The 20098-nt window shown below is 39.9% G+C and overlaps 1 protein-coding gene across 1 annotated transcript; it reads left to right on the top strand.

Annotated features, from left to right (window-relative positions):
* Nucleotides 1-8505: 8505 nt before the first annotated feature.
* LOC121640796 (mucin-2) lies at nt 8506-19649 on the top strand. The gene is made up of 11 exons (XM_041986673.1): nt 8506-8649; nt 8729-8913; nt 9405-9542; nt 11312-11450; nt 12399-12576; nt 12902-13043; nt 13565-13702; nt 15395-15456; nt 15544-18693; nt 18887-18963; nt 19175-19649. The coding sequence occupies exons 1-11, from the start codon at nt 8536-8538 to the stop codon at nt 19271-19273; spliced, it is 4422 nt and encodes a 1473-aa protein (XP_041842607.1). The 5' UTR covers nt 8506-8535; the 3' UTR covers nt 19274-19649.
* Nucleotides 19650-20098: the final 449 nt, after the last annotated feature.

Here is a 20098-nt window from a genome sequence, read left to right as displayed (position 1 = left end):
TGTTTTCTGTATCACTGGTTGACTGAACCACACCTCTAATCACCTGATGAGCCTTCTTACACTATGTTCACTTTCTCTCGACTCCACCCTTAACCATCCCTGTTCTCCGCAATCCATTCAGCCTTTTCTCCTGCGTTCATCCATCTTCCACACCCCTCACCCCGTTTTCCCTCATCTCTTCTTTCCTCCCTGTCTGACCTTTGTCCATCTTTCTTCACTCTTCCCCTTTACAACCTCTCTACCTCTCCCACTCTTTTCCATGTCATTGATTTGTCCCTCCTATTACCCTTTCTTGTCCTGGAAGTCAGGGTTGTAGATAACTGAGACGCCCCCCCCCCCACCATCCTCTTCTGCCTGGCACATCACAATTGCACCCCAGTCATCACATCTCAACCTGATCTACCGCATATCACTTATTAAGTCACTAAAAACTCACGATACTGTGACGTGGTCGATGCTTGTCAATGTGAAAATCATCTGGTCATCATGACCAGATCTCAAAATTGGTAAAACACAACCAGAAAGGAACTACACTGTCATCATTTATTTAAACCAAAATTCAGAAGAAAGGATCCCCTGCTGTTCATTTGTAGACTATATTGACTTATTTGGCACAAATAAGCAGTTTTTCTATGAATATCACTGCACATCTATGGAGTGTAGTGATGGATATGTACAACTAGAGAATTTTGAGCAGGTTTACTTTACGGACACGGTTACCATGGTAACAGACTCAGGGTAAAACACTTCTTTCTCTGGATCAGGGCCTGATTGATCATAAATGTGTTTGATTCTGGGTAAACATACTTTTGAAGTAACTCAGATCAGTGGAACCAAAAGCTTGAAGTTTCTAATCAGTGAGTTTGCTGAACCTGCTTTCTGGAACGGACCTCAGATAATGATTTTTTTTTTAAATTTATTTCTTTTGGTCATTATTTTTTATTATTATTTTTGCTTTGCTTTTTTTTTTATAAGCAGTTTTAAGAGTCCAGATAATGATAATTTCATTGATATGGTGAATATGATGAGAGAAAAGAGATAAAGGGTTAAGAGTACAGGAAGAAGGAGGAAGATCCACTGAAGACTAGGCACTGAGTTTTGGTTGAAAATGAATTGATTTGCAGTCTGAATGTCAGTAGAGGATTGTCGATGGTGTGGTACCCTTAAAGGTCCAGTTTGTACCTTATAAAGACCAATACTGTTCCTCTGGGGGCTTTCTCTTAATATTGTATGAATTGCACTTCTGAGGATACCACACCAGAAAATCCTTTATACCTCTAAAGCAGGGGTGTCCAAAGTTGGTCCTCGAGGGCCGCTGTCCTCCAGGTTTTCAATGTTTCCTGCTTCAACACACCTGACTTAGATCCAACAGCCTATTAAGATTTGCACAATGACTCATTAATTTAAGTCAGTGGTGTTGGAGCAGGGACACATCAAAAACCTGCAGGATTGTGGCCCTCGAGGACTGGAGCTGGACTCCCCTGATCTACAGGTACAATTATCTGAAAGATTAGATGGACATTAGTATCCCACAGACGCGTCTCAGCGTGTCAGCGGAGAAGATTTTGTTAGAATGATTGACTTCTTTCAGCCTCCAGTGGCGTCTCTGTAGTGAGACATGTGTGCTGTCCACTTGTTTCCTTTGGTATTGAATTCAGCTTGTTTTAGTCTCAGTTTCTATGTGTTTTTCCATGTTGAAAATGTCTTTGTGTCCATCCAGTTTATCATAGTGGGAGGTTCTTTGCACCATTTACCAGTGATTTTTCTTGAAGCAGACACCTGTCCTCACACTCCTGTACATTTTCATTTGACAGGTTACATAGAAATATCTCACATGACATTGGCACTTTATCACCCAGTATCTTTTCCATTGTAATCCATACATCAGTCCAGTAATTCTGCTCTATTATACGTTCTCAAAAGACACCAGTATGATTTGCATTCTGCTCCCCACACTGTCGCCAGCATGTTTTTTGTATTGATAAAAAATTGTTTTAGGTTTTAGGAGGTTTTAGGACTCCCAAATGTGTGTTTCCTAATAACTATAAACCATGTTTTCAAGGTGAATCTGGTGATTGAACCAAGTATACTTATATTTCTTTAACATATCCCTGTTTGCTATCATGTTTTGAATATGATATCTTTGTTTTTAATTAAATTTCTTCCCACCTTGCAATGCGTTTAGAATCACACCAGTACACCAAAGGTTGAATCTGTGCAGCGTAGTAATCTAAAAGATTTGGTAAGGCTAATCCTTAGTCTTTGGGAATCTGTAGAGTACTTTATACTGGGTCCCTAAATAAATACCTACTTGTACCTTTAGGGGTACAAAGGAGTACCCACTGGAGTGGGACACTTAAAGGTTCTGTTGTACCCTTAACAGTACAGTTTATACCTTATAAAGACCTCTACTGTTTCTCTGGGAGCCATCTGGTCATGCTTAGGGTACAACAGCAGCACCTTTGAGGGTACCACCCTCAGTGGCAATCTTTTATACCCCTAAAAGTACTAAAAGTAGGTACTTTATTTTCTGAGCATGTAAGCAATGACAAAAGAGATCTGCAAATCAATTTTGACACATTTTCAACCAAAAAGTGTTCAGTGGGGTTGAAGTAAAGAGATAGAGGGAAAAAGTAAACTGATTTAAGGCTAATATAATGATATAGTTAGGGTTAACATGTCAGTCGGACTAAGGTTGGAGGAAATTGCTCCAGATCTGAAGAGGTTTCGTCCCTCAGCAGTCTGCCCTCAGTCTCAGGAAGAAATTCCTCCACAATCTTAGAAGATCAGTAGGAATTTCTTCCTCATTAGATTAGGAAGGGTTAAAGTGAAGGTTGGACTGAGGTGGGCAGTCTGACCTCAGTACGAGGAAGAAATTCCTCCACAATCTTAGAAGATCTGGATGAATTTCTTACTGAATCAGTTTGAGGAAGACATTCCTCCACAATCTTAGATCTGGAGAATTTTCTTCCTTCATCTTTCTATGGAGGCTTTAGTTTCTTCCTGCTCAACCAGGAGAAGGTTCCTGTACTGCCTCCATTGGGGTTTCTGCTCGTAAGGTTCTTCCTGGTTTTCACCAGAGCAGACTTTATTCTAGAGTTTTCTTTCACCTCCTGGGCCAAGCAGGCCTTGGTTCTTGGTTCTATGTCCCTCTCAGAGTCACAAAAAACATCAGTACAATCGGTACAAGATTTTTCCATCAGTAAATAAATTATAAGTAATGATTTATTACTCATTAAGTACTCAGTATAAATTTCTACTTCAGGGCCCACAAAAAGGTTAATGATTGGTGAGTTCTGCAGAACTACTGTTGATTAAGTTTAATCTTTCTGGTTAAACCAGAAAAGAGGAAGATACTCAGCATTAAGAAATCATTACTTATGTAATAATTAATACAGAAGACGAGTATCAGATTGTGTTCAACAGGATTTTGATCAAAGTTTTTACCATAAATTGAAGCAAAATATCTCAGAAACTGTATGTAACATATATGTCACGTTAGGCTCTTATGGGTTAAATAAATATTCAGTCATCATTAGCTAATTTTTCCAATTTCACAGGAATGCAAAGCTTAAGTAATTATTAATGAATCTTTAGCCCCTGATTCGTTCTTCATTAGTTGCTGAATATAGAACCAAATTTTGTGGCTCATCAAGTACAACAGCAACATCAACCACAAAATAAAAAACACCTCTTCATCCACAACTCAAACACCTTGCAGAGGTAATAAATAGCATGATTGTTGTGTTAGTTGGTGGTAGGGAGAGACTGGCCATCGGGCATATCAAGCCTTTTCCCTGGTGGGCCAACAAAGTTTATTTATTAGTCTGACTAATACTAGACTGACCCACTCAAATGTTTAAACACTACCCCCTTTATCTGTGGTCCCTGTGCCTATTCATCCAAATAAGTCAGCACAAAACTTTTATTTCCTGACCACCGACCCATGAAACACGTTCTGCGGTCTGTTGTTTCTTTTCTTAATGGACACCAGGCTGAACCACATAGGTACTTTAAATCTCTTTTGGCTCTGTGTCGGTGCGAGCAGTTACCTGTCAGAGCTGAGGCGAGAGAGAGAGAGAAAAAAATGCCAAATGTCAAAACATGGCTGACATGTTTGCTTTAATGGATCTTTCATCAGCTGACGTGGATCATGACGATGATGGTAGAAGCTGTGGTAAGCTAAACTGCTTCCACATCACTGAGGTTCACTTCTGAGTAAAGAGACCCATTGAACCCAGTAATCTGATCCACACGAGCCAGTTAGCTGTGAACTTGCTAGCTGTTACGATGGAATAATGAAAACCCATCAATAAAACAGCTGTTTTATTAGGTTAACGTGTCTTCTTACGTTTATTAAATTTCTTAATGATATCAGTATTTCCAGCATGAGAACAGCTGGTTAACTGGTTGTGTTCACTGGTTAAAACAGCAGATCTTCAATTTAGTTCTTTTGTCTTCCTGAACTAAATAGTCTTATTGAAAGTGAGAACATTATTTTTATTTCGTTATTCGTCAACATTAACTGTTAATCAGCAGCTTTCTAATTTTCTTTATCAGCCAATTTGTTATCGGCTGATAGTCGGAAACTTTTGGGTCAAAATGTGATTGAGGCAGCTTCTATGTAGGTGTTCATGGACAATTTACAAAAAATAAAACACTTATTTAAGGAATGCTGTACTAATATTAATCACTGCTGAAGTATATATTTTTATTTATTTATTTATTTATTTTTTTACAAATGACACTTTTTGGAAGTATTTAACAAGTCCACTGTCACTGATTCCTGCTAATGCACTGCATGGTTTTTAGTGGTTTTAAGAAGATACATGGTTGACATTCACATTTAAGAGAGCGCAAAAATCTGTAGTTACATGATCGTTTATGGGCCGGTCTGAGCCAAAATGCCAGAGTCAAATTGCTTTGTCCCAATCTGAACCTGTCTGCAACCACAATCACTCCCAGCTAAATATGTTAACATCTGTGGCCGTAAACAGTGTGACAGTTCACATGACAGGAAAACAAATCTTTTCCTTCAACAGCTTAGGTAGCAAAACCAGTCTCGGCACCTGGAAACACAAAAAATATTATTAATACCTGTATCCAGCAAATATCATATTGTAATGTTGATGGATGGTTCTAGTTGTTCTTTTATTATTATTATTATTATTATTATTATTATTATTAATTGTTTAATCTTTATTTATACAGGTAGTCCCACAGAGACATGTAGAATATAAATTAGTTTTTTTTAAGCAAAAAGTAGGTTACATCTAAACAAAACAAACAAACAGAAAACAAAAACACTAAAAACAAGGGCAATTCAAAGGTGTTTTCTCCAGTCCCCTCAGTTTGACTTTACAAGTGAAGATCTCTTCATCATTAGTACATCAATAATAAAATAAAAAAGAGGCCAGCATGTGTTAATCTATGGGAATTTCTTTATGCCAACAATATTCAGTTTTAAAGATGCATTATGTAACTTTCCGACCTTAAAACTCTTAGTTCCTGACCTGATGGCACAATTACATTTGTAATTCACATTTATGGAGTTGTCGCTGCTGAGCAACATCTTGAGGCTGAGAAACTGCACTTTACAACTATTTCTACCGGGATGCTGCATGACGTTGCAGCCGAGTTTAGCTTCACAAACCACGGTATATGCTAGCAAGCGGATATAAACACACCGGCCATTTTGAATGTACACTGTAGATGATTCAGCAAAGAAAATGTTATCAGAGGAAGAGAGGGGAAAAAAGAGGGACAGAGCAATAAATAAACTGTTTGGGGCTTTTGTGGTGAAGAAGAAGCTGAGCCAAAAGGCAAAGCTCTCAGTTTACTGAATGATTGAGTTGAGGTGGCTTGGGCATCTGGTTAGTATTCCTTCAGGATGCCTCTCTGGAGAGGCTTTCCTGGCATGACCTACAGAGAGGAACATGCAGTAGGGAATATGCCTCTAGGCTGGCCTGGGAATGCCTCAGGATTCCTCCAGAGAAGCTTGAAAAAGTGGCTGGGGGGTGGGAATTCTGGACTTCTCTGCTTAGGCAACTGAATTAATTATCTTAGTACTGTAGCACTGATTATATCTTAGCACCACCTTATAAAAGAAAAGTATGGAGCAGCTCTATTTTGAGTGGGGTGCCATTATTGCTTTTCCATAAAAGCTGCTTTTTAACTGATGTGTTCTGGGTTTCATTGCTCTGTATCTCCTGCCTGATGACAGAAGCTGGGAGAGACTATGGCCATGACAGTAGATCAGTTTCCATCAAATTCCGGTCAGCCATCATATATTGTTCCCCACACTCTCGGAGCTTGGCATCTCAGGATCTGTCCTCTCATGATTTATGTCCTACTTCACAGGAAGGTCCTTCAATATATCTTGGCATGGAGGAGTGTCCAGATCACATAGGCTGACAACAGGCGTGCCTCAGGGCTCGGTGCTTGGCCCTCTTCTCTTTTCATTATACACCTCCTCATTCGGTGCAGTCATTAACTCAAATGGTTTCCCCTACCACTGCTATGCGGATGACACTCAGCTTTTCCTTTCTTTCCCACCTGTCTCAATGCGAATATCAGCATGCCTCGCTGATATCTCCACATGGATGAAGGATTGCCACCTTCAGCTAAATCTGTCCAAGACTGAGCTTATTGTCTTTCCAGCCAATCCTTCCTTACCGCCTCAGATAAGTGTGCAGCTTGCCTCTATCACACTTGTGCCTACGTCTTCTACCAGGAATCTTGGTGTCATGGTAGACAACCAGCTGATCTTTAAGGTCCATGTTGCCTCGGTTGCCCAGTCTTGCAGATTTGCTCTCTACAACATCAGGAAGATCAGACCCTGCCTGACTGAACACACAGCACAGCTCTTGGTCCAGGCTCTGGTCATTTCATGCATTGACTACTGCAACTGCTTACTGGCTGGCCTGCCTGCATGCTCAGTTAAACCTCTGCAGATGATCCAGAACCCAGCAGCACGTCTGGTCTTCAACCAGCCCAAAAGAGCTCATGTCACTCCGCTACTAATTGCTCTTCACTGGCTTCCAGTTGCAGCACGCATCAAATTTAAAGCTCTGCTTCTGGCTTACAAACAAAAACCCAAAAGACTCTTGTTTACTTCCACTCCTTAATCCAGAGCTACACTCCCTCTCCACAGTTATGCTCTGCCAGCGAAAAACGCCTAGTGCTCCCACCACAACGTGGCGCAAAATCAGTAGCTAGACTCTTCTCCTCTGTTGTTCCCCGGTGGTGGAGCAATCTACCAAATTCCGTCCGATCTGCAGAGTCCTTATCCACTTTTAAAAGCAAGCTAAAGACTCATTTCTTTAAAGAGCATTTCTGCTCTTAGCTTTACTCTTCTACTCAACAGAATGAGTTAGAAACATTTGTCTGGCTCTTTGGCTCAACCAAGTACTGAATAAGCTGCGCACACTTACGCCCAAGATGATATTGTTCGATGAAATCGTGATCTTGTATTTAAACAAAATAACTTAAAAATAAAACGTACTGTTTCTAGCACTACATGACAGCACCTGGGTCCAACTGGACTCACAGCAGTCTGACTATCACTTAATTATGACGTCCCATCTTGTTTAAATTCATGCTTGTGTTGTTCTTACTCTCAGATGTAAGTCGCTTTGGATAAAAGCCTCTGCTAAATGACTGTGGAATAGAATAGAATAGAATAGAATAGAATAGAATAGAATAGAATAGAATAGAATAAATTTAGTTTTATTTCTTCTCAGGTTGCAATTTGTAGGTATTTTATGTAACTTCCTCTTGGATAAATTGTGACATATTTCAACAACAGCAAACGCTCAGTAAATGCTGAGCAAGTTTATCTCCATCTTTTTATATAACAAATATCAGTAAAACATGCAGCACGAGTATCATCTGACCTGATTTGTCAAAGAAGTGTTTGCAAATGTTTTCATGAATCTATTTTACATAATTTGTTGCTCCAAACCCAACTTATGATCACAAGTCATCAGTCTTAGAGGTGTGGACATTGAAGTATATGTGCCTAGAAGGCAAAGGACCAGGGGACCAATCCTTAAAAAGTTTAAATAATTATAAATTACTTTAAAAATTAAAAATATAATACAGGAAAAACATTAAGAGAAGCAAAGTGTGTACACAAACACACAAAAAGATGACAACATAGTTCCCTCTGCAGGGATGCAGAATGACCACAAACACTTAACAGACACAAGTAGACAGAAGGCAATGTCCCAAATAAATAAATACATTTTATTTTAAAGTTGATTAACAACTGAAAGTTTATATACAACTTGTCATGGGAGTTGGCTTTAAAAATCAGCTTTAAGTGCACATCAAGTTTTTCATCTCTGATAATCTAACCCCTATTTGATATTTCCTCATACCAGGTAATTACCTGGTATTTTGCCTGAATGCACACTGAATAATCTTTTGTACAAACAGACAAAAAGAAAGGGAGTGGAAAGAGGCTGTCAGGAAGAATACATACTTGTGTCTGTTACTTTACAGCCTATGCACAGATAACCAGAAACATTCACTATGATGCCGTCTGTGCTGTTACTGCTGCTCATCAGCAGCACACAAGCTTCTCATTTTTATGGCACTATGATGACCTACTACCCGAAGGACACTCTTGCTGATGGATCAGTCAACGTATGAATTCTTTGTTACTAATTGTTTCTGCCTCTTACATTTTGAATATACTTAACACCACTTCACTTTACATCTGCAGGTGACAGTTCGTTATAAGCTCAGCTTCAACTCATGTACAGATGAAGATACATGGAGTTGCACTGGAAACTGTGGAAGTGAGACTGTCGCGTTACAAATAGTGGATCAGGCGAGCAACGGAGACTGGTGTCAGAGGGAGGGAGTCATGACTCGGCTGGTTCCCAGCAACGCTCCATTTCAGCTTGCGTGAGTTTAACTCAACAGTACAAATTGTTTTTGAGTATTTTGTAATTATAATTTAAAATAAAATTCTTTTAGAAGAAATAACAAAAACAAAATAGGGAGGGATAGACAGTGTGAGACCACTAAAAAGTGCTTGTGTTTTAAATCTTAAGTTTGTTGTTGTATCACAGCGTCTGCATTAGAAAACACTACTGCACCTCCAAATTTGTATTTTTTATGTAATACCATCACTTCTATGTAACTGCTCTTACGACATGTGCCACTGACCTCTTGGCCTGGTCACCCTTGTGAAAGAGATCTTGATCTCAATGGGTTTTTATCTGGTTAAATAAAGGTTTAAAAAAATAGCATGTGATCAGCTTTGCTGTTTCATTTTCTGACAATTCATCGACTTCTCCTCAGATCTCAGGGTTAAAGTACATACACTACATATTCACATGTATAAAATTCTGTCTGAGTTGCATCTAAGAAGTTCTAATTTATTTCCTCTGCAGATTGGATGGTGGTGACTGGATTAGCAACATAAATGGCATTGTAAGTTGGAAAGCTGTGACTAATGTTGAACTTAGAAACCGATCAGACACCGGCAAAGCCAACACATCACCGCAGACCACCATCATGCCAGCTGTGAGGTAAGCCTGCTCTCTGTTTGTGTCTGTTATTTTTCTATTACTTGTGCTACATGTTGGTGTCAGTAGGCTACGTCTTTAGAACTTTTTAGAGCAGTTGGATTAAACTTTTTTCTGTCCATGGTGTTTTGTCTGAATTAGTCATCTTCTGTTTACAAAGCAGGTTTGAATGTGAAGCTTTTGCTAAAAGTCTGTGATTGATTTAGTGATTTAGTTGTAAAAGAGATAAAAGATAAAAGATTGGATGTTTCCTTCCAAACTTTATCATATGTGGAAATCAAACACTAGATTATTCCTTATTCCTTTTTAATAATAATTCTTACTTTAATAATCCCAAACGGAAAATTCAGCTCTGTTTTTAACCCACCTCTAGATGAACTAGAGAACAGTGGACTGCCATGTTTTGATGCCTGGGGAAATGGTTGTGATGAGGTTAAAGGCCTTGCTCAAGGGCCCACTTTTATTGGCACTCTGGGGACTTGTACCGAGGTTCTCTAGATCCAAGTCCAAGTCTGTATCCACTAGGCTACCCCTCCCTTAACTACCACTATTTATGAATTACACAACAAAGACTTCACTGTGCTTCACTTTGAAGTGCCCTTGGAAGACCTGCAAAACAGCATTGCAGAAGCTGGCGAAATACATAATCATAGGGATTTGAGGCGTACCCACGGGTTCTGATCTTTCTCACCGCATAGAGTGGAAAAACAAGTAGTTACCATTCACTGACACAGCTGTTGTTTCTAAGGTTTAGATTGGAAACCGGCCAATAATTAAAACAGACAGTCAGTCTGACACTTGAGAGAGAACAAAAACATGCGTAGACATCAGCAGTTTGATGGGAAGTTTATCTTCAGCTCCAGAGTTACTTTATGAAATTCTCCTGTTTTTAATATTTTAGTACGACAAAAGCATTAAAAGAAAGTGCAACATCTTTAAGATGCAATACACTTCATTATTCAGTGGCTTTTGTCTGATTCTGTAACCATGGTAACTATCTCAACATTACAGTTGCATGTAATATGTCCCAGTCTGTTACAGTGTGAACTGTGCTGACCAATATAAACAATACAAAACTGACATTGTAGTGGTTGCTATGGTTTGTCCTCTGGGGGTGGTTTTGTTTTCATATTTCTTATCATGCTTTTGGGCACCCCCTTCTCTGTTCGGCACTGTAAATTAAGTCTATGTGTAGCTCCCTAAAGAGCTCCTTTTATTTATTTTTTTATATTAATCAAGCCGTTTAATTCCTCAGAAAGATATTGTTGAGGGTCTGTCAAAATACTTGCAAAGCCATGGATTAATCTTTATTTATTGTGATAACTAATAATGAGTTTAACCTGCATCCTCAGCAATCTTATAACTGTCTGTTGTTATTGACTCAAATTTGACATATAAAAGCACTCAGAATTGCACAGGTCCTTTTCATTTTTAATAATTTTTTTTTACCAGGTATGCTCAGGGCACCCACAGGGCAAGTAGATGGAGACTCAAAATTGAAAGCACACTGAGTTTATAGCAGAAACAATCTGATTATAGAAACTGGCCAGCTGAAATTATTGGCTGGCTTCTCATGCAATTCAAGGGGTTAAATTTAAGCAGAGAAAGGAATTAAATATTCCTCCTGCTATACTTTGATAAACAGGTCAGTCAAGTTACTCACAGTTTCTGCTTCCTTCTTGAGTTTCACCTGACACCTCTATTGAACCAAAGGAATTAAATTTTCTGGCTCAGTTCCATGAAAAGGGTTAATTTTGCTTTCTTTCTTTTAGAGTTCCTTCAAACTGTCAAAGAGATTTGAACTTATTGGCATTTGACCCAGATGGAGATGCGGTCACATGCAGATATGGAAGTGATGCATTGCCAGAGTGTAACCCCTGCACACCACCGTCTGTCCTCAGCCTCTCACCTGTGAGTAACAGCTGTTTGTCATGTCACATAGGAAATCAGCCACTTTCTTTTTTGTCTGGTGATGGTGTGGATCGAAGGGTCGTTGCCTTTTGTCTTTGATCTTTTTGTCTCCTCTCTTCTTTTGCTCTTTTTGCTATTTTCCATCTTTTTCTGTCCCCTCTGGTCAGGTCCAGCAAGATTACACAGATTCCGTGATTCAAAGTAAATAAATAAATTAATTAATCACATTATCAAGAGGAGCCTTACCCATAGGCCTCCCCTTGGCAGAACAAATTTGTTCAGCACGATACAGCAACCAGATTATCATTCTGCATGCTATGATGCTGGACAGGACAAGTTAAAAAAAAAAGAAAAAAAAAAGGAAACCATCCACTATGAGATACATAACTTTTTTTCTCTTTAGCGTAACTTTTCTAAAGTTTTTAAAAGTGGTCCTTGAATTCAAAATGAAAAAATACAGTTTAAAATTAGACAAATTTTTTTTAGTTTTAAGTCATTGTCATGGTGTTATTTGTAGTTGAATATAAGGTTAAAATGATCTCCATTTGGTTTTGTTTTTATTTATACTTTCCAGAGCCTCACCACTTAAGAAACTGGACTGCATATAAAACTTGTATTTATATACTGTAATTTGATCTGGTCTCAGTATTCAGATGAGAACAATCAGAGTCAACAAAAGTAATGCTACTTCATGCACACTTTTGGTCATTTGTCCTTTGCTGAGCTAAATTTACTGTTAGCATCTTATTTTTTTCAGCTTTGTACAGATCTACCCTTCCCTTTGTGTTCCATGTGTATTTACACCTTAAAGTAGAATTTTTTCTTTTTTAGATAAGTTACTCAGGAGGAGTATGATCAGGACTTTTGATCACACTCTTGCATTTATCATGTGTTATCATGTGGTACTTTGGTCAGTTTAACCTTACCTCTGTTTTATTTCCTATCCAGTCTTGTACGCTGTCATTCAGCCCCACTAACAGCAGCAATGAAGGTCCGTATGCTGTGCAGCTGGTGATGGAGGACTTTCCCAGTCAGACCATCAGCCTGACACAAACAAACGGTTCATTGGTGGTGAAAACTACCAACGACGCAATCAGCAAGATACCCATTCAATTTGTTTTGATAGGTACAATCACATATTTTGATTGCCTTGATTTACAACTACAAAGAGCTGCTAAAAAGTTAATTTCCTTTTGGTATTTTTATTATTATTATTATTATTATTATTATTATTATTATTATTGTATTTTTTCTTATCTTTTAGGTGTGGGGTGAAAAGGAAAAAGGGGTGGGCTGGGGTTTTTGAGTTATGGGTGTAAAATTGTATCACTACCATTTTGTTTGAAGGTAATTTCTTGTATTGTTGCTTTATAAGTGGACCCCAGGAAGACTAATGAGGAGTCTTGATACAGATAAACTATTGTCACTGTGTTACTTTTATGTTGCTCCAGTGGATCCTGCTGTACCATCCTGCACAGAGGGAGACTTTCTGCCCAAGTTTCTATCTCCAACTCCAGCCAACAGAGCTCAGCTGTTCACCCTTGTTAATCAGGCACTAGAAATAACCATCAGAGCAGAGGCTGCTAACTCCACGTGAGTAAAACACTTGATAGTTTAACTGTTAAAGTAATAAAGATTGTTATTCAAAACGACAACAAAAATTGACTAAACAGGTTAGACAAGACGGGGCAATGTTAGTTAAACTCTTGAGCTGGTTTTATACTTGCGCAGCATGTGCGTAAGGTCGGTTAAGAGTGAGCAAACTCACCAGCGTCTACTACGCTGTACCAACCTTATGCAGATGGTGCGCAAGTATAAATCCAGCTTTACACAATTTATATTCAAAGTTGGGTAAACTACTAAAAAAATAAAAAAATAAAATTCAAAAGCCCAGTCTGTAAGCTGTCACTGCTAAATTGCAAAACAACCCACAGATGAACAGTTAAGGATCCTGTTTATTTAACACTGCCAAGAAGTAAACAAAGTTTCAAAGCTATGAGTCATGAGCATTTGGATCGTTCGATCAAGGAAAACAAGTTTGTTTCATTTGGAGAAAATTCTTTAAGCATCAGATTACCTAATACAGTTTTTTTTTTCTTTTTTGTTTGTAAAAGGATCTCTGAACTGCTGTTCAGTGGGCCATACAACATAATCAAGAATTCAACAGGCTCAGGGCAGTTTACCCTAAAATGGACTCCATCGGATCAAGAAGATGGAGAAAGCCATCCCATCTGTTTCGTCGTCCAAACAAAGTCAGTACATGTTCCACAAAAGGTCACACTATTGGAAAGTGTGGAAATACTTTGATTTAAAAAAAAGAACTGTTGCACATTTCCAGGTTGATTAACAGCTAAATATCTTATTAGATGGTGTATATCTGACAGTCATGAAGTCTGATAGTATTTAGTGAAGATGTCTTTTTATTTATGGACATTAAGGAGTAAAACAAGCTTCTTGTTATACCTTACAGATAGGGAGGGCCACCCAACTTCAGCTTTAGTTTTCTCACAATGCTGAGCACAAACACTTGATAAATGTTGTGGTATTACAGGGTTTGAGGTTTACAGCTGAAATAAGTCTAAATGACATATCAGCTTAATCCAATACTGATAGAAGAGTTGCCTAAATAAGTGTCTTTTTACATTACAGAGTAAAAAAAAAGTATTTCTATGAAAACAAAAAAGTAACACTTATTACCATTTAAAAGTATGCTAGGTATGCTACTTGCTAGGCTACAGCATGTGCTAACTATCTTAACTGCTACCAAAATAAAAATCACATTTTGGGAATGGCTGTCACATCCTCTTCAGGGTTGGTTGTCACATGCAACATTTGTCATAAGCATTGTTGAGTAGTAACGCGTAACGCCAATACTTTTGTCAGGAAATAGTAATCTAATGCAGGGCTACTCAATTTGGTCCTACGAGGGTTGCAATCCAGCAGGTTTTCCATATATCTCTGCACCAACACACCTGAGTCAGCAGCTGTTAGCTTCTTCTTGTTTACAGCGGTGATGCTGCACAACATGGGTACTGCTGCAAAGTCCACTTGCTAGGCTTATTTTTCTGTGAAGTCGTTTGTTAATAAAGTCACTCATGAGTCGAGACTTCCTCTGCTCCATTTGTGAAGCTCTCCTGATTCTCTCACAGCTGTCCACAAAGCAATAATCAATGGACGATAATGGAAATGTGAAATGTGCAGTCCTATTTTCAGAAATAAGTGTCCACAGCCCCGTTTGCTTGGTTGTCACAGGTGTCACTTCATTTGACAGAGAAACAGTGACAAAGCCTGCAGATTACTAAGGAAATTTCTAAATAAAAAAATATATAAAAAAGTAGGAGAAAGATGAATCATAGATTTAATTTTTGAGCCACTGTTGTATTACCCCCCCCCCCCCCCCCCTTTTTTTTTTTCTACTAATAACTAGTACAACACTGGACATGTGACAACTAACCCCAATGTTCACTTATACATGCAGGGTTTGATACATGTTGTCCTTATTTTTTATTGTAAATGGAAGTATGGGCAGGAAATTTGTCAAGAGGATGAGCTATGGCCAAACACCACCTGATGTAGTGCTCAGGGCAGTCAGAGCAGTAAAGATACGTGAGGTCATGATTAAATGTTTAAAAACATTATGTTTTTATTTGAAAAGTTGTATTAAAAAAAAAATCTATTTTAATTTTCTTCGTCAACACAATGGGGAATGGTTGTAACCAAAGCTCAAATTGTATTTAGCAGATTATTATTAGATTTATATTGAGGAGCAAAAGGTCCCTCTCTCTCTACCTGAAAATTTAGACTCTTATTACACACTAAAATAGAATCAGCTGAGGATAACAATTTTTGAAAACTGAAATTAATGAGTGTCAAACAAACACGGAAAGTTTTATATTTTTATTAAATGTCAATAATGAAGCTGCTGTATTGAATTACTTCCACAGTACATCTGGTGGGGTTCTATATCACTCTGAGCTTCGATGTGTCATTGTGACAGTCGGAAACAGTGAGTGGAAATCCTCCTCCATTCAACATTTGCTGGATTGATGGTATTCCTGTGGAATATGTTCTTTATCGTTACTTCTGTCCACAGGTCTATCAATAGCTACAACGCCTTCTGTGACAACCACACAACCTACAACCACAACAACTACAGCTGAACCAACTACAACAACCGAAGAGCCTACAACCACGACAACTACAGCTGAACCAACTACAACAACTGAAGAGCCTACAACCATGACAACTACAGCTGAACCTATGGCAATGATTGAACAGTCTACAACCCCGACAACTACAGCTGAACCAACTACAACAACTGAAGAGCCAACAACCATGACAACCACAGCTGAACCGACTACAACTGAAGAGCCTGCAACCACGACAACTACATCTGAACCAACTACAACAACCGAAGAGCCTACAACCACGACAACTACAGCTGAACCGACGACAACAACCGAAGAGCCTACAACCACGACAACTACAGCTGAACCCACGACAACAACCGAAGAGCCTACAACAACTACAGCTGAACCCACGACAACAACCGAAGAGCCTACAACCACGACAGCTACAGCTGAACCGACGACAACAACTGAAGAGCCTACAACCACGGCAACTACAGCTGAACCCACGACAACAACTGAAGAGCCTACAACCACAACAACTACAGCTGAACCGACGACAACAACCGAAGAGCCTACAACCACGACAACTACAGCTGAACCGACGACAACAACCGAAGAGCCTACAACCACGACAACTACAGCTGAACTGATGACAACAACCGAAGAGCCTACAACAACTACAGCTGAACCCACGACAACAACCGAAGAGCCTACAACCCCGACAGCTACAGCTGAACCGACGACAACAACCGAAGAGCCTACAACCACGACAACTACAGCTGAACCGACGACAACAACCGAAGAGCCTACAACCACGACAGCTACAGCTGAACCGACGACAACAACCGAAGAGCCTACAACCACGGCAACTACAGCTGAACCCACGACAACAACCGAAGAGCCTACAACCACGACAGCTACAGCTGAACCAACGACAACAACCGAAGAGCCTACAACCACGGCAACTACAGCTGAACCCACGACAACAACCGAAGAGCCTACAACCACGGCAACTACAGCTGAACCCACGACAACAACTGAAGAGCCTACAACCACAACAACTACAGCTGAACCGACGACAACAACCGAAGAGCCTACAACCACGACAACTACAGCTGAACCGACGACAACAACCGAAGAGCCTACAACCACGACAGCTACAGCTGAACCGACGACAACAACCGAAGAGCCTACAACCACGACAACTACAGCTGAACTGATGACAACAACCGAAGAGCCTACAACAACTACAGCTGAACCCACGACAACAACCGAAGAGCCTACAACCACGACAGCTACAGCTGAACCGACGACAACAACCGAAGAGCCTACAACCACGACAACTACAGCTGAACCGACGACAACAACCGAAGAGCCTACAACCACGACAGCTACAGCTGAACCGACGACAACAACCGAAGAGCCTACAACCACGGCAACTACAGCTGAACCCACGACAACAACCGAAGAGCCTACAACCACGACAGCTACAGCTGAACCAACGACAACAACCGAAGAGCCTACAACCACGGCAACTACAGCTGAACCCACGACAACAACTGAAGAGCCTACAACCACAACAACTACAGCTGAACCCACGACAACAACCGAAGAGCCTACAACCACAACAACTACAGCTGAACCCACGACAACAACCGAAGAGACTACAACCACAACAACTACAGCTGAACCGATGACAACAACCGAAGAGCCTACAACCACGACAGCTACAGCTGAACCGACGACAACAACCGAAGAGCCTACAACCACGACAACTACAGCTGAACCGACAACAACAACTGAAGAGCCTACAACCACGACAACTACAGCTGAACCGATGACAACAACTGAAGAGCCTACAACCACGACAGCTACAGCTGAACCGACGACAACAACCGAAGAGCCTACAACCACGACAGCTACGGCTGAACCGACGACAACAACCATAGAGCCTACAACCACGACAACTACAGCTGAACCGACGACAACAACCGAAGAGCCTACAACCACGACAACTACAGCTGAACCCACGACAACAACCGAAGAGTCTACAACCACGACAACTACAGCTGAACCCACAACAACAACCGAAGAGCCTACAACCACAACAACTACAGCTGAACCCACGACAACAACCGAAGAGCCTACAACCACGACAACTACAGCTGAACCGACGACAACAACCGAAGAGCCTACAACCATGACAACTACAGCTGAACCCACGACAACAACCGAAGAGCCTACAACCACGACAACTACAGCTGTACCTATGGTAATAATTGAACAGTCTACAATCACAACGACTACGGCTGAACCAACTACAATAACCGAAGAGCCTACAACCATGACAACTACAGCTGAACCAACTACAACAACTGAAGAACCTGCAACCACGACAACTACAGCTGAACTAACTACAACAACCGAAGAGCCTACAACCACGACAACTACAGCTGAACCAACGACAACAACCGAAGAGCCTACAACCACGACAACTACAGCTGAACCAACTACAACAACTGAAGAGCCTACAACCATGACAACTGCAGCTGAACTAACGACAACAACCGAAGAGCCTACAACCACGACAACTACAGCTGAACCCACGACAACAACCGAAGAGCCTACAACCACGACAGCTACAGCTGAACCCACGACAACAACCGAAGAGCCTACAACCACGACAACTACAGCTGAACCGACGACAACAACCGAAGAGCCTACAACCACGACAACTACAGCTGAACCGACGACAACAACCGAAGAGCCTACAACCACGACAACTACAGCTGAACCGACGACAACAACCGAAGAGCCTACAACCACGACAACTACAGCTGAACCCACGACAACAACCGAAGAGCCTACAACCATGACAACTACAGCTGAACCGACGACAACAACCGAAGAGCCTACAACCATGACAACTACAGCTGAACCGACGACAACAACTGAAGAGCCTACAACCACGACAGCTACAGCTGAACCCACGACAACAACCGAAGAGCCTACAACCATGACAACTACATCTGAACCAACGACAACAACCGAAGAGCCTACAACCACGACCCCATCTAATACTACACTAATTACAACACCTGCCTCTGGCCCATGTAAGTATGATAAAAGAAAATGTTTTCCATAATTCAATCTGCATATGGGTGTTTTCATTTAACCAACTTAGACCAATGGTTTTTGAAGACATGTTGTGTATACATGATCATCGTCAGGAGAAGACCCATACAATAGGGCTTGTAACGTGAACTATTCTGGCTTGCATTGTAAAATGGATTCACTGTCTTCCAGTTTTTGTTATTGCTCTCAACATGAGGATGTCTACTACACTTTCATTGGAAAATAACAGTGATGCCATCCTTACACAGGTCAGTATCTTCCTGGACTGACAAGAACTAACAATAGCAATTATATAGACTGAGGTTGTTTCCTCTTCTGCAACTGTAATGCTTGGTACACTTTATTAAAAAATCTTTCTTTTTTGTCTTATTTTCTTTGTATTTATGTATTTAAATATTAATCCATTCAATCATTTCACTTATATACATGTAACTGTACTCTTGGTTTTTCTTTGTCCAGATTAAAGAGGAACTGGTGAGACGAGGCCTCCCATCAAACATTAGCGTACGCCTTCTGAGCAGTAGAGAAGTGGAAATGACAACCACACCTGGTGGTTGATTGGCTGATTGGCTATATATATATAAACACATCTCATATTTTTCATAAAATAAATCATACATCACACTCTCTTGTTAATCTTCCAGGTTTAAAGTGTAATGGAAGAGAAAATTTCAGGTGCAAGTAATATTAGTAGTAAACTGTGATAGTATACTGTGATAATGTGTGGTTTTGCCTCAGCTGTAGGGGGATATGTGGAGCACTGACTGGCTGATTGACGCAACCTCTCAGTATAATCAGCCTATCTATGAAGACTTTCATTATGAGATCCTGCAGAGCTCTCTGGCACCTAAACCACTATCATTTCACATTTTGTGTGTGTAAAAACCATATTGAAATTAAATAATTCCAAAAATAAAAATAAAAATAAAAAACATAAAACATTGTTTTATTGTTGATTTTTTTATGAGTACTAATGATTATCCTTTAAATGAAAACCCTTAAAAGAATCATATTTTTACCTGAAGAAATGTAAGTAGGTAAAGTCCACAATTTGCAGAACCAGATAAAATAAAGAACATAAAGGAAACAATGGTTCTGGAACTCTAAAAATAAAATAGGAAGAATTAATACAAAAGTATGATGCACTTTAGGGTTGTTCTTTTAAGGAAAATGAAACGTGTAATTAAATTTGTAACTGCCATATTTTCACTTCGATATTTTTTTTGTTTTTAAATTTTATTATGGTCGAGCGCCACCAGAGGGCAGTGTGGTGCAAGAAGATGCCTTTGTAAGCTGAGCAGAGGCTGAATATCTTAGGTCTGTTACACACATAACGATTTTTTTAATCTTATGAGATTTTTTATCAGGTCGAGACTTCACGTG

This window comes from Melanotaenia boesemani, chromosome 5 (genome assembly GCF_017639745.1).
Source record: "Melanotaenia boesemani isolate fMelBoe1 chromosome 5, fMelBoe1.pri, whole genome shotgun sequence".
Classification (NCBI taxonomy): Eukaryota; Metazoa; Chordata; class Actinopteri; order Atheriniformes; family Melanotaeniidae; genus Melanotaenia; species Melanotaenia boesemani.
This window is presented reverse-complemented; position numbering and strand designations above follow the sequence as displayed.

Excerpts from the sequence above, each read along its gene's own strand:
- LOC121640796 (XM_041986673.1), top strand. The coding sequence starts at position 8,536 with ATGATGCCGTCTGTGCTGTTACTGCTGCTCATCAGCAGCACACAAGCT. Across the intron at positions 13,703-15,394 it reads TGTTTCGTCGTCCAAACAAA|TACATCTGGTGGGGTTCTAT; the intron begins GTCAGTACATGT and ends TTACTTCCACAG. Across the intron at positions 15,457-15,543 it reads CATTGTGACAGTCGGAAACA|GTCTATCAATAGCTACAACG; the intron begins GTGAGTGGAAAT and ends TTCTGTCCACAG.